Genomic DNA, 12,805 nt, shown 5'->3' with positions numbered 1-12,805 from the left:
GCTAAACTCAACATACATGCCAGATACCAAAATTTTAGTATAAAGATGAGTTAGTAAAGTTCTGCCTTCCCCTAACATAGTTAACAATAATTCAAATGTTTTCAACATAAAGACAAAAGGAGGAGAGGAGAAAGAGTTCTCGAATTCAGAGGAACAAAAACCAGTCCTGAGACTTTTAATCAATATTTATTGTAAGTTACATTAACAATGAATCTAGTTTCATAGAAGAACATGAAGAAGATGGATGTGTGTCATGCGAAGTGCTTACAGTAATCAGGACAGTAAAGCACTAAATCCTAAACAAGATTCCAGAGGAAGTTTGAAGTGCACATGTTCTGTTTTTTTTCACGGTTTTGATATGGTACTGTAAACAAATTTTAAGAAAAGTTTAATGACTACATATGGCAAAATAACTAATATGAAGTACTACAAATGAACTCATATTTCTTGTACAGAATCCACATTCTTTTTGACCCCGAATATTTGATTTTAATGAAACACTGTAGATTTTAGCCTTACTCGTCGCTTGTCCCAAATTTCCCTCTGATATCCTAGATTTGTGCTTTTTAAACGTTTTAAAGGAACTGTATTGGTTTGAAAATTCACAAATAATTGGGCCAAATAGAAACTGCACAAGGTAAATTATTCTATTTCTCCTCCAACCCTGTCAATGTCAAAATCTTGCGTTATTTTCGTCTCCAATGTCATACTGGACAGTTTTAAACATGTGACTGAATGTTTTTTCCAACAATAAGGATAGACCTCTGGAATGTAGATGTATTAATCACAGTGTGTAGTTTGCAACTGGATTGATTCCCATTTATTTGTTTGTGTTGCCAGACAATACTGCCCCTGTAACGGAGCCGGCTGGAAATTGTAGCAGAGTTATAATTGTGATTGACAGCATTTTGCAAAGATTTTGGTTTGGATAGGCAGCATTTTTTGGTGTTACATTTTAATGTTTGACCTAATATCGTATATCCTTTTCAACAGAGTAAGCAGCCTCAGAACATTAAAATCATTGTTGCAATTGTGGTTGTCTAGATCTATACACTAACTTAAAAGTTGGCTGTATAGACATACATGATCACTGTACATACATTATACAGTTTTAATAAGATGATTGCAAAAATATTTTTTCAAAACACTATCCAAATCTGCTCTAAATACATGCCACACAAATATACATGTACAGTACACACTTGATAAAAGCTGACAGTTTGTTGCTGTCTGATACTATATGGCTTGTGTATGTCAGTGTCAACTTCTCAACATGTACAGTACACATCAGATAAAAGATAACAACTTATTCAACTTTGCACTATGTGGCTTGTTTTCATCAGTGTCAGCTCTTATACATGTATACTGCAAAATGAGTACATTTTATGCCCATTATAATGGTGGAGCTGCTTTGGCAATGAAAGAGCATTTTTATCCATGTATAATCATAGATAGCTACATCAACTTGCTCCTGATTGACACATATACAATTGATAGCTTTCACGTGTTGTGTACAGTACCACTTGGTTTGCCCATGTGTACATGATGTATGATTAGTCACTTCAAGAAGAACACAAACTGGCTTTAAAATAGTCATACAAACCAATTCCAAATGTCAAAATGGTTTCAAATTGACTATTATGCCTTTTTACCTACATAGTCAAAATTCCCAATTGAATCTTTAGCCAAATTCAAGGAGCCAGTCAAACAGACTTCTTGGCGGAAGGCTTCCTCCCTCCTCCTGTAATTTACAATACTGCAGGATTGCAAGGAACAGATCTTTGAGTTTCCAGGCTTGCTGGTGAGCAGAGTGGACAACATCTAAAAACTGAATCCAAACAAAGAAATCAGTTATTGCACAACAGTACTTTGCCTTGACACAAATTGCTGCAAAGTAAAAGAAAATGGTATACATTATTTCTACACAGTTTACCAGCAATTTCATTACAATAATCTTTAGGATGTCATAATTTTATTTCTTCTTTCTAAACTCCCAGTAGCTTTAATGTTTTTTCATCTGCATAGTTACATAATTTACTATCAAGGAAAAGAAAATTGTATTTATAGTGGTTTCACAATCTCAGGGTGTTCCAAAGCTCTATATAGCCAATTTTTTGTTTTGTTTTAAGCATAGTCACTGCTGTTATGTAGCCATACAAAGTAGCAAAACTCCTTAACCTCTATAACCTTTCTGCAAACAAATCTAAATCAAGGTCGCTCTTCTGGTTTTCACTTTGTTTCAGGAATTGAGAATTATTTTTCTTTGACCTTTAATTAAAAAGGAAGGCTGGTCAATGACTGCACCACATTTAAGTGGTGCAGAAGGTTTAGAACTCCTGACCAAAGCCATGGAGCATTAGCAAACTGTATGGGAAGGTCTTGGGTGCTTGCATACTCTTAACCAATAACTTGAGCTCCCAGTCAGTGACGAGGTACAACAGGAGATGGTTGCATGATATTAATTTTGAACCAAACAAGCAAAGAGCTCACAATCCCCGAAGGAGAACAAAGCCAAGAATCAGTTGCTGTTCAGTTGAATTCCCAGATACTCTATTATACAGCAAGACTGCTGTCTGTAGACAGGTGACTGGATTTAGGTGGAAATGATAACACTGTTGTATGGGAAACATCACAATTGGTTCCTTAACAAAATGTTATTCAGAAAAGGTATGACTGCCTTAAGGTAAAGGCAGGGGAGTTTTCCCTCGTGTCCTGGACCAACATTTACTCCTCAACCAACATAATGAAATACAGATGATCTTGTCATTATCACATTGCTGCTTATGGGAGCTTTCTATGCAAAAGTTGGCTGCTGCGATTCCCACATTAAATAGTGACTATGCTTAAAAAGTACCATGAAGTGACTTGGGACATTGTGAGGTCATTAAAGACTCAAAATATGTTAGATTTTTCTCTTTACTAACATGGGTGTCTATCACCAGTAAGGTCACATCCCAGTCAATCATATGCTCGCTGACCCACATTGGCTCCCAGTCTGGCAGTGCCTCAATTTCAAAATTGTCATCCTTGTTTTCAAATCCCTCCATGGCCACTCTCCTCCCTATCTCTGTAACCACCTCCAGCCCTACAACCCTCCTAGATCTCTGCATTCCTTCAATTCTGGCCTCTGGTGCATCCACCACTTTGTGCCACCATTGGCAGCTGTGCGTTCAACTGCCTAGGCTCCAAGCTTTGGAATTTCCTCCCTTAGCCTTTTTATCTCTCTCCTGCTTTAAGCCACTGCTTAAAACCAATCTCTTTGACCAAGCGTTAGGCCACCTGTCCTAACGTTTCCTTCTTCCACTTAGTGTCAATTTTAGTCCGATAACGCTCCTGTAAACATTTTGCTATGGAAAGGCTCTGTATAAATGCAAGTTGTTCTTAAACTCACAGATTAAGAATGGCCACTTGGGCAAAATACTGGGAGCTGTTGAAAGCTGTGCTATTGTGCCTCACCATATTGGCCTCTTTATCTAGATTCTGGTAGCTGTCTCCTGGCATTTATACCATTAAAAGCTATGTTCCCGTAAACTGGGTCTCATAGATGTAAGCAAGACATAAGAACATAAGAACTAGGAGCGGGAGTAGGCAATTCAGCCCCTCGAGCCTGCTCCGCCATTCAATACGATCATGGCTGATCTCATCTCGGCCTCAACTCCACTTTCCTGCCCGTTCTCCATAACCCTTCAACCTATTACTAATTAAAAATCTATCTATCTCTTCCTTAAATTTACTCAATGTCCCGGCATTCCACCGCACTCTGGGGTAGTGAATTCCACAGACTCATGACCCTTTGAGAGAAGTAATTTCTCCTCATCTCTGTTTTAAATCTGCTATCCCTTATCCTAAAACTATGACCTCTCGTTCTGGACTGCCCCACAATCTCCAATTCTCCAGGTGCGGTCTCACTAATGCCTTGTACAGTTGCAGAAACACTTTCCTACTTTTATACTCTATTCCTTTAGCAATAAATGCCAAAATTCCATCTGCCTTCCTTATTACCTGCTGTACCTGCATACTAGTTTTCTGCGATTCATGCACGAGGACACCCAGATCCCTCTGCACCGAAGCACTCTGAAGTTTCTCTCAATTTAGATAATAATTTGCCTTTCTATTCTTCCGACCAAAATCGATAACCTCACACAGATCCACGTTAAACTCCATCTGCCAAATTTTGGTCCATTCACCTAACCTATCCATATCCATTTGTAAATTTCCTATTTCTTTCTTGCAACTTACAATCCCACCTATTTTAGTGTCATCTGCAAACTTGGCTATAGTACCTTCTATCCCAGCATCCAAGTCATTAATATAGATTGCAAATAGTTTGGGCCCGAGGACCAAACCCTGTGGCGCCCCACTAGTTACATCTTGCCAACCAGAAAAAGACCCATTTATCCCGACTATCTGTTTTCTGTTGGTTAGTCAATCCTCTATCCAAGCTAATAAATTGCTAAATTTCTAAATGTCCTGTTATTACTTCCTTTACAATGGATTCTAACAATTTCCCAACAACAGATGCTAAACTAACTGGCCTATAGTTTCCTACTTTCTGCCTCCCTCCCTTTTTGAATAAGGACGTTATATTAGCTTTTTTCCAATCCACTGGAACCTTTCCCGCATTTGAGGAATTTTTTTAAATTTTATTTGTTATTTAGAGATACAGCTCTGAAACAGGCCCTTCAGCCCGCCGAGTCTGTGCTGACCAACAACCACCCATTTACACTAACCCTGCAATAATCCCATATTCCCTACCACCTACCTACACTAGGGACAATTTACAATGGCCAATTTACCTATCACCTGCAAGTCTTTGGCTGTGGGAGGAAACCGGAGCACCCGGCGAAAACCCACGCGGTCACAGGAAGAACTTGCAAACTCCGCACAGGCGGTACCCAGAATCGAACCCGGGTCCCTGGAGCTGTGAGGCTGCGGTGCTAACCACTGTGCCGCCCCATTTTTAAATTTTATAACCAATGGATCCACTATCTCCATTGCCACTTCCTTTAAGACCCTAGGATGTAGCCATCAGGCCCTGGGGACTTGTCTGCCTTCAATCCGAATAGTTTGCTCAGTGCTTTTTCCCTAGTGATGATGATTGTTCCAAGTTCCTCCCTTTCTATAACCTCTGCATTACCTGTTACTATTGGGATGGTACTAGTGTCCTCCAGCATGAAAACTGAAGCAAAATACTGATTTAGTGTCTCTGCCATTTCTGTATTCCCCTTTATTAACTCCCCAGTCTCATCCTCCAAGGGACCAACATTCACTTGAGCTACTTATAGAAGCTTTTGCTATCCGTTTTTATATTTTGCACTGGTTTTCTTTCATAATTTACCTTTGCTCTTTTTATTACTTTTTTAGTAACCCTTTGTTGATTTTTAAATGTCTCCCAATCTTACAGCCTGCCACAGGTCTTTGCAATATGGTATGCCTTAGTTTTTGGGGCTAAAGACTGGGGCTAAAGGTCTAGATGCCAGTATACAGAAAACTGATTTAAATAGCAAAAGCATCGGAGTCCACAGAAAGGCCTACATGAACCTTCAGGAAAAAGGAAAAAAATTAGGGAACCCTGTGGAGTAGAATGAAATAATGACAGAGGAAAGATAATGGTTTACATCATATTCAGTAATTGCAAATTCAGTCAGCATCAATGGACACCTAAACATGTAAATTGAAACACTGCTACATTATTCAAAGTGCTCCGACCAGCGATCCAGGACTAACTCCTTGTCGATGTGTAGGATCTTGCCATCAGCGCACCTCAGGGGGTTTTGGGTTTGATATATGCTGGTCCAATAGACAGATTTTAGTTCTTCATAAAAACTTCTTATATCGCCAGCTTCGGCGTATAGTTGAGTTTTTTCTGCAAGTGCGATCCACCAGTCATTTTGGATGTTCCTCAGTTTGCATTGAAGGGTGCTGCATGCTTGACAATAGGCTATCTTTTTCTCTTGGCTGGCCGACTGAGCCAGGTGAGCCTGATGAGCTGACCTTTTTATTTTTAGCAGAACTTGAATTTCCTTGTCATTTTCATCAAACCAGTCCTTATTCTTCTTGGTGCTATGTCCGATGACCTCGTTGGAAGTATCCAGTACTGCAGCTTTGATGTGTTTCCAGAGTACTTCTGGAGTGGAATCAGCAGTGAGATCAGAATGTTCCAGTCTAGTCTGTAAAGTTATAAAAACAAGAAATGCTGGAAATACTCAGCAGGCCTGGCAGCATCTGTGGAGAGAGAAGCAGAGTTAACGTTTCAGGTCAGTGACCCTTCATCAGAACTGGTAGAGGCTGGAAATGTAATAGGTTTTAAGCAAATAAAGCAGGGGTGAGGCAACAGATAACCAAAGAGGTGTTGATAGGACAAGGTCACAGAGAATAACTGACCAGAAAGTCATGGAGCAAAGGCAAGCGGTATGTTAATGGAGTGGTGAAAGACAAAGCGTTAGTGCAGAGAGGGTGTTAATTAACAGAAAAATAGAACAACCTGGCCCAAAGCACAAACATGACAAAAAAAAGCACTGGGTAGGCACAAGGTAAAAAATGATTGATGAAACAACATGAAATAAAATAAACAAATGAAAAATAAAAAATAGCTGAAAATAAAAAGGGGGTCCTGTCATGCTGTGAAATTATTGAACTCAATGTTCAGTCTGGCAGACTGTAGCATGCCTAATCGATAAATGAGATGCTGTTTCTCAAGCTTGTGTTGATGTTCACTGGAACATTGCAGCAAGCCCAGAACAGATATGTGGGCATGAGAGCAGGGATGTGTGTTAAAATGAACAGCAACCGGAAGCTCGAGGTTATGCTTTCGGACTGAGTGGAGGTGTTCCGCAAAGCGGTCACCCAATCTGCGTTTGGTCTCCCCAGTGTAGAGGAGACCACATTGTGAGCAGCGAATACAGTATACTAAATTGAAAAAAGTACAAGTAAATTGCTGCTTCACCTGAAAGGAGTGTTTGGGGCCTTGGATAGTGAGGAGAGAGGAGGTGAATAGGCAGGTATTACACCTCCTATGATTGCCTGGGAAGGTGCCGTGGGAAGGGGATGAGGTGTTCGGGGTAATGGAGGAATTTTCAGCTTTTTTTTCTTTTTTCTTTTTCATTTGTTTATTTTATTTCAGTTTGTTTCGTCATTCTTTTTTTTTTACTATCTGCCTACCCACTGCTTTTTTTGTCATGTTTGTGCTTTGGGCCAGGTTGTTCTATTTTTCTGTCAATTAACACCCTCTCTGTACTAACATTTTGTCTTTCAGCACACCATTAACATACCGTTTGCCTTTGTTCCATGACCTTCTGGTCAGTTATTCTCGGTGACCTTGTCCCATCAACACCTCTTTATTTATCTCTTGCCCCATCCCCGCTTTATTTGCTTAAAACCTATTGCATTTCCAGCCTCTGCCAGTTCTGATGAAGGGTCACGGACCTGAAACGTTAACTCTGCTTCTTTCTGCACAGATGCTGCCAGACCTGCTGAGTATTTCCAGCATTTCTTGTTTTTATTTCAGATTTCCAGCATCTGCACTATTTTGCTTTTATTTGTTTAGGCCACCTTTTCTAGGCCCCTCTCTAATTTCGGAGCAAGCAGTGCGGTCCTTCAAAAAGGCTGCTTGGTCGCTCAGGGTGCTACCGGGTGATGATGTCGTCTCTAGGTCCTCATCAAAACGAACAATATCCTGAGCCGCCTGCATGCAGGATTGGAACTGTGGCTGCCAGTGCCATCTTGCACCTGCCGTTTTTGCCCCTTTCCTGTTGCTACAGGGCTCACTAGTTGAATTATAGTTGGGGTGGATTTCCTTCCTGCCTGTGCAGTGGTGCTTTAAGATGGAGTACAGTTTGCGCTGCCTGACCTCACCTTTAAGCCTGGAGCTCATCTTTCGTGGCTTCATGAACTGGGACGGCAGTAGCGAGGTCTCCAAGCCTAGACTTAGATTCTGAGTTTTCCTCTCCTAGATGGGTTGCTGACTAAGGCTCGAAGGGACCCTCCTGCCCTTGCTATTTTATCCATAGATGGTATACCAACAATCGTAGCCCACGCAATATGGTGTGGTACGCCTTTGGTCCAGAACATGATGGTCACTTGAGCCGCTTGGAATCCTTCCAGCCTGGCCATTACCTTTATCAAGAAAGACATCTGCCCAGGTGGTGTCATGTTCATCATTTCTCCCCTCACTATGTTTCACCCGTCAGCTGAGACGGTGTACTGGGGTGTGGCGCTTGGAGCCAGCAGTGCGAGCTGGGTGTAGATGAGGGTACTCTCTCTATCTGAACTCTCTTCAGTGCCAAGTGCACAGTGCATGATATTGCCATCAATCACATCCAACAACAGCCTGTCAAAGAAGGATGACAGCCCAACTCTGCAGGAAACTGTGACCGCCATCAACCAGATGAAGAACAACAAAGCCCCCGGAATCGATGGAATTCCACCCGAAGCCTTGAAGCATGGTGGCCCTGCCCTATATACCAAGCTCCATGAGTTTTTCACGGCCTGCTGGGAACAGGGCAGGATTCTATGGGATCTTCGTGATGCTGTTATCACCTTGTACAAAAACAAAGGAGAAAAATCAGACTGCTCCAACCACCCTGGGATCACCCTCCTTTCTATTGGTGGGGAGATCCTGGCTAGAATACTTCTGAACAGGTTTGTGCCTACCATTGCGGATGGAAACCTCCCAGAGAGCCAGTGTGGTTTCAGAGCAAACAGAGGCACCACAAACATGGTATCTGCACTCAGACAATTACAAGAAAAGTGTCATGAGCAAAACAAAAGCCTGTACCTCATTTTCGTAGACTTCACCAAAGCATTCGACACTGGAGATGGACTTTGGAAAATCCTTGAAAAACTGGGATGCCCACCCAGGTTCCTGGCCATGGTGAAGCAGTTTCATGAAAATCAGTACAGACAAGTTAAGCAAAACAGCGACTTCTCAAGTCCCTTCCGTATCTCCAATGGTGTGAAGCAGGGATGTGTGCTGGCCCCGACCCTATTCAACATCGTTTTCAGCAGGATGCTGCAGCAGGCAATGGAAGGCCTTAAGGAGGGAGTTTGTGTGCGCTTCCAGACTGATGGAGGCCTTTTCAATTTCAGGCGTCTTCAGGCTCACATAAAGACACATGAAAAACTCATCTGTGAACTTCTTTTCGCCAATGACTGTGCTCTCCTGGGTCATGCTGCCCAGATGGACGACAGTCGCCTGCCCAAGATCATGTTGAGTGGAGAGCTGACCATGGGTAAAAGAAACAGAGGGGCCCCATACAAACGTTTCAAGGATTCCCTGAAGAAGTCCCTCTCTGTGTGCCACATCGACTATTGCTAGTGGGAAGTGCAGGCCATAGATCATGATGTCTGGAGATGCTACATCAGGAGGGCTACAGACACATTTGAGACTGAGCCAAGAACCAGCATGAAAGAGAAAAGGAGAAGGACAGATCCAATTGCCCCCAGCAGCGACTACACCTTCACTTGTACCCGCTGTGGGAGAACCTGCCGGTAACGGGTAGTCCTGACTAGCCACCAGCGGGCCTGCAACCGATGACTGCAACCTTCCCAAAATCTTTGTCCATGAAGAAATGCCAAAAAGACATTTTTCAATGGCAGACTCAGAATAATCTTCACTTCCAACTGCATTCCTTCACTATAAAAACCTCAGTATCTGGTGTTCCAACAAAGACATTTTCACAGGTGCCAGGAGCTGCCATTGGATCTCTGTTAAAAGTGGGCCTGCAGAGTTCTCTCCCTGTTAGCAGTTGGAACAATGGGTTTCCTTTCTCTGTCATTCAGTAAGCCTCAGTAGGGGCATCTGAAGCAAATGGAATAGCAAGGCATCAAGGGGTAGTGGATTTCTCAAATTAAGCAACAACACCCCTCTGCTGGCTGACTCACTTTGCCACCCGATCCAATAAAGGCTTAAATTTAAAAGTCATGTTCTTGTTTATAAGTCCCTCCATTGCCTCACTCTTTCCTTATCTCTGTAACCTCAACCAGCCCTACAACACTCCGAGATCTCCATGTTCCTCCAATTCTAGCCTCTTGTGCATTCCTGATTTCCTTTTCCCCATCATTGACAGTCATGTCTTCAGCTGCCACGGTCCGAAGTTCTGGAAAGCAGAGGGACAACCTGACTCCAGCCAGCCTGGAAGCTATGCTGCTATTTTGTGTGGCTCAGGCCCTTAATTAGCTGCAGTCAGGATTTCTGCGACTCGGAGGCAAGAAGTCCCACCTCCAAGAGCTGCCAGCCAATCAAAGGGCCGGCAGCTCTTCAGTCCCAGCAGCGCCACCGGGAGCAGTGGTCACTGCTGGGACTGCAGCCACCCAGGATCAGCAACATCAGAGGAGGACCTGGAATGGAGGTATGTGTGTGGGACCTCAACAGGGACAGTCGGCTAGGTCCTGGTGAAGGGGGAGTCAGAGTGTAGGACAGGGGGACTGTTTCAGCAGGGGAGGCCTGTGCTGCTGGGGGGGAACGCTCCATGGAGCACAGGGTGCCCGATCAGGAGGCCCCTTCCACCCTCTGACAGCCTGCAAGGAGGCTGCCACGAATTACTAAGTGGCCTCCTCCAGTGCTGAAGTGCCCTCTACTGTTGGTAAAATACCAATAGCAGTGGGAAAGGCCCTTAAGCAGCCATTAATTGGCCACTTAAGGGGTCAATTGGTCTAGGGCGGGCACGCCGCCTGCCACCTCCCTGCTGTTGATAAATTAGCAGCCAGGGTGGAAAGACAATGAGCACAGCACTCCTTGCCACCCATCCTATTTTAGCTCTGTCAAAGATCCAGCACAGGTACGATGGGCTGAATGGTCTCCTCTGTGCTTCTATGGCTGTCTGCATCACTTGAGGGTCAGATTTTCTCTCTTCTATCCCTCTCCCCTTAGGATACACAGTCTCTTCTCAACCAGAGCAATTTTTAAAAATTCTTTTGCTAATTGCCCTTGACAACTGAATGGCTTGCTCGGCCATTTCAGAGGGCAGTTAAGAGTCAACCACATTGCTGTGGGTCTGTAGTCACATGTGGCCAGATCAGGTAAGGATGGCAGATTTCCTTCCCTAAAAGGAGGATTTTTACGACAGTCAGTGATAGTTTCAGGGCACCATTACTGAGACTGACTTTCAAATCCAGATATTTTTAATTAATTAATTGAATTTATTAACTAATTGAATTTAAATTCCACCAGCTGCCATGAAGCTGTGTCCCCAGGGCCTGGGCCTCTGGATTAATAGTTCAGTGACATCACCACTGCATCATTGTCTCCCCAGAAAACTAACCAGTCAATAGCCTGAGTCAGAGGTTTACAGTTCAGTTGGAAAAGAATTATGCTGTTGCATTTTCCCCTCAATTTAATAAAACGGAAATAAGTATAGTTTTAGTGCAGGTGAGGTCCCTTTCGACCAAAAAGGAGCTTTGTGTAATTTCACATACCTGCACAAAATGCCCCAGTCTCAAGGCTATATTTAAGCTGTTTCTACACATGTTAAAACTGCTCCAATCTAAACAAGAGTGCAGCATCCTCCTGCTTTTGCTATCGCGTACAGTGCAAGTCACACTGCGATCGACTGGATAATGCCATCTGGTTCTATTTAATGTCAACATGAAGGAACGGTGGGGAGATGATGAAGCAAAACCAACTCCGCACTTTAGCTTTGTGGACAGGCAAGCTCGAGTCTCACATTTTTATGGATTTACAATATCAGTTATTTACACCTGAGAGACACGCAGGCTGGCCATTGTTGACAGCACTGGTGTAATGTAAACCAATTCTTTTATCAGTTGTCTGAAGCATTAAGAGGACAGGTAACAGAAAGTCTTATAAAAATAGTAATAAATAGGTTTAAACATCCACTCCCTCCACCACCAATGCACTATGGCTGCAGTGCATACCATCTACAAGATGCTAAGGGTCCTCAACAGCACCTCCCAAACCTGTAGCCTCTACCACCTAGAAGAACGGGGGAAGCTGGTTCACGGGAACATCACCATTTCCAAGTTCTCCTTCAAAGCACACACTGTCCTAACTTGAAATATATTGGCCGTCCCTTCATTGTTGCTGGGTCAAAATCCTGGAACTTCTGTCCTTGTAACAGTCGCTTGTTGATGATTTTGAATGTCCTCGACTCCATCCCTCAAAACCCTGTCCAGCTCAGTCTCGGTGCTACCCCAGTCCGGAGCGAGGCCGAGAAAACCATTCAACAGTTGAAGAACAACAAGGGCTCTGGAGTGGATGGAATCCTTGCTAAAATCCTGAAGCATGGCAGATACACACTCCTGGCACGACTGCACAACCTCATATCCCTCATTTGGGATGAGGAATGCTTGTCGGGTGACTTCAGGGACGCTGAAATCGTGACTGTTTTCAAGAAGGGAGACAAGACCGATTGCGGCAACTAAAGAGGAATTTCTCTGCTGCCTGTCACAGGGAAGATCATTGCAAGGATCCTCCTCAATCGCCTCCTCCCAGTGGCTGAAGAGCTCCTTCCAGAGTCACACGGCAGCTTTCGCCCATTGAGAGGCACCACAGACATGATCTTCACTGCACTGCAAATTCAAGAAAAATGTAGGGAACAATGCCAACAGCTATACATGGCTTTTATTGACCTCACAAGAGATCTTTCAACCGCAAAAGTTTATGCAGCATCCTACTCAAATTTGGCTGTCTTCAGAGGTTTGTCACCATCCTTCGTCTGCTCTACGATGACATGCAAGCCGTGATTCTCACCAATGGAACCACCACAGACCCTATTTCAGTCAAGACCAGGGTCAAGCAAGGTTGTGTCATTGCACCAACCCTCTTCTGCATTTTCCTCGCTGCAGC

The 12,805-nt window shown here is 43.4% G+C and overlaps 1 protein-coding gene across 6 annotated transcripts in view; it reads right to left on the bottom strand.

Annotated features, from left to right (window-relative positions):
* Nucleotides 1–219: 219 nt before the first annotated feature.
* The window catches only part of sphkap (SPHK1 interactor, AKAP domain containing), a 377,209-nt gene continuing 364,623 nt past the window's right edge, over nt 220–12,805 (bottom strand). For 5 of the 6 annotated variants that reach the window (XM_068042423.1, XM_068042428.1, XM_068042429.1 and 2 more), the window contains exon 12: nt 220–1,828. In XM_068042423.1, the coding sequence (XP_067898524.1) occupies nt 1,682–1,828 (147 nt within the window). In that variant the 3' untranslated portion in view covers nt 220–1,681. The remainder of the gene's footprint in view (nt 1,829–12,805) is intronic. The other variant, XM_068042424.1, reaches the window with a different exon arrangement.

Source organism: Heterodontus francisci, chromosome 11 (genome assembly GCF_036365525.1).
Source record: "Heterodontus francisci isolate sHetFra1 chromosome 11, sHetFra1.hap1, whole genome shotgun sequence".
Classification (NCBI taxonomy): domain Eukaryota; kingdom Metazoa; phylum Chordata; class Chondrichthyes; order Heterodontiformes; family Heterodontidae; genus Heterodontus; species Heterodontus francisci.
Note: the sequence above shows the minus strand (reverse complement) of the source record. Positions and strands in the feature narration are given on the sequence as shown.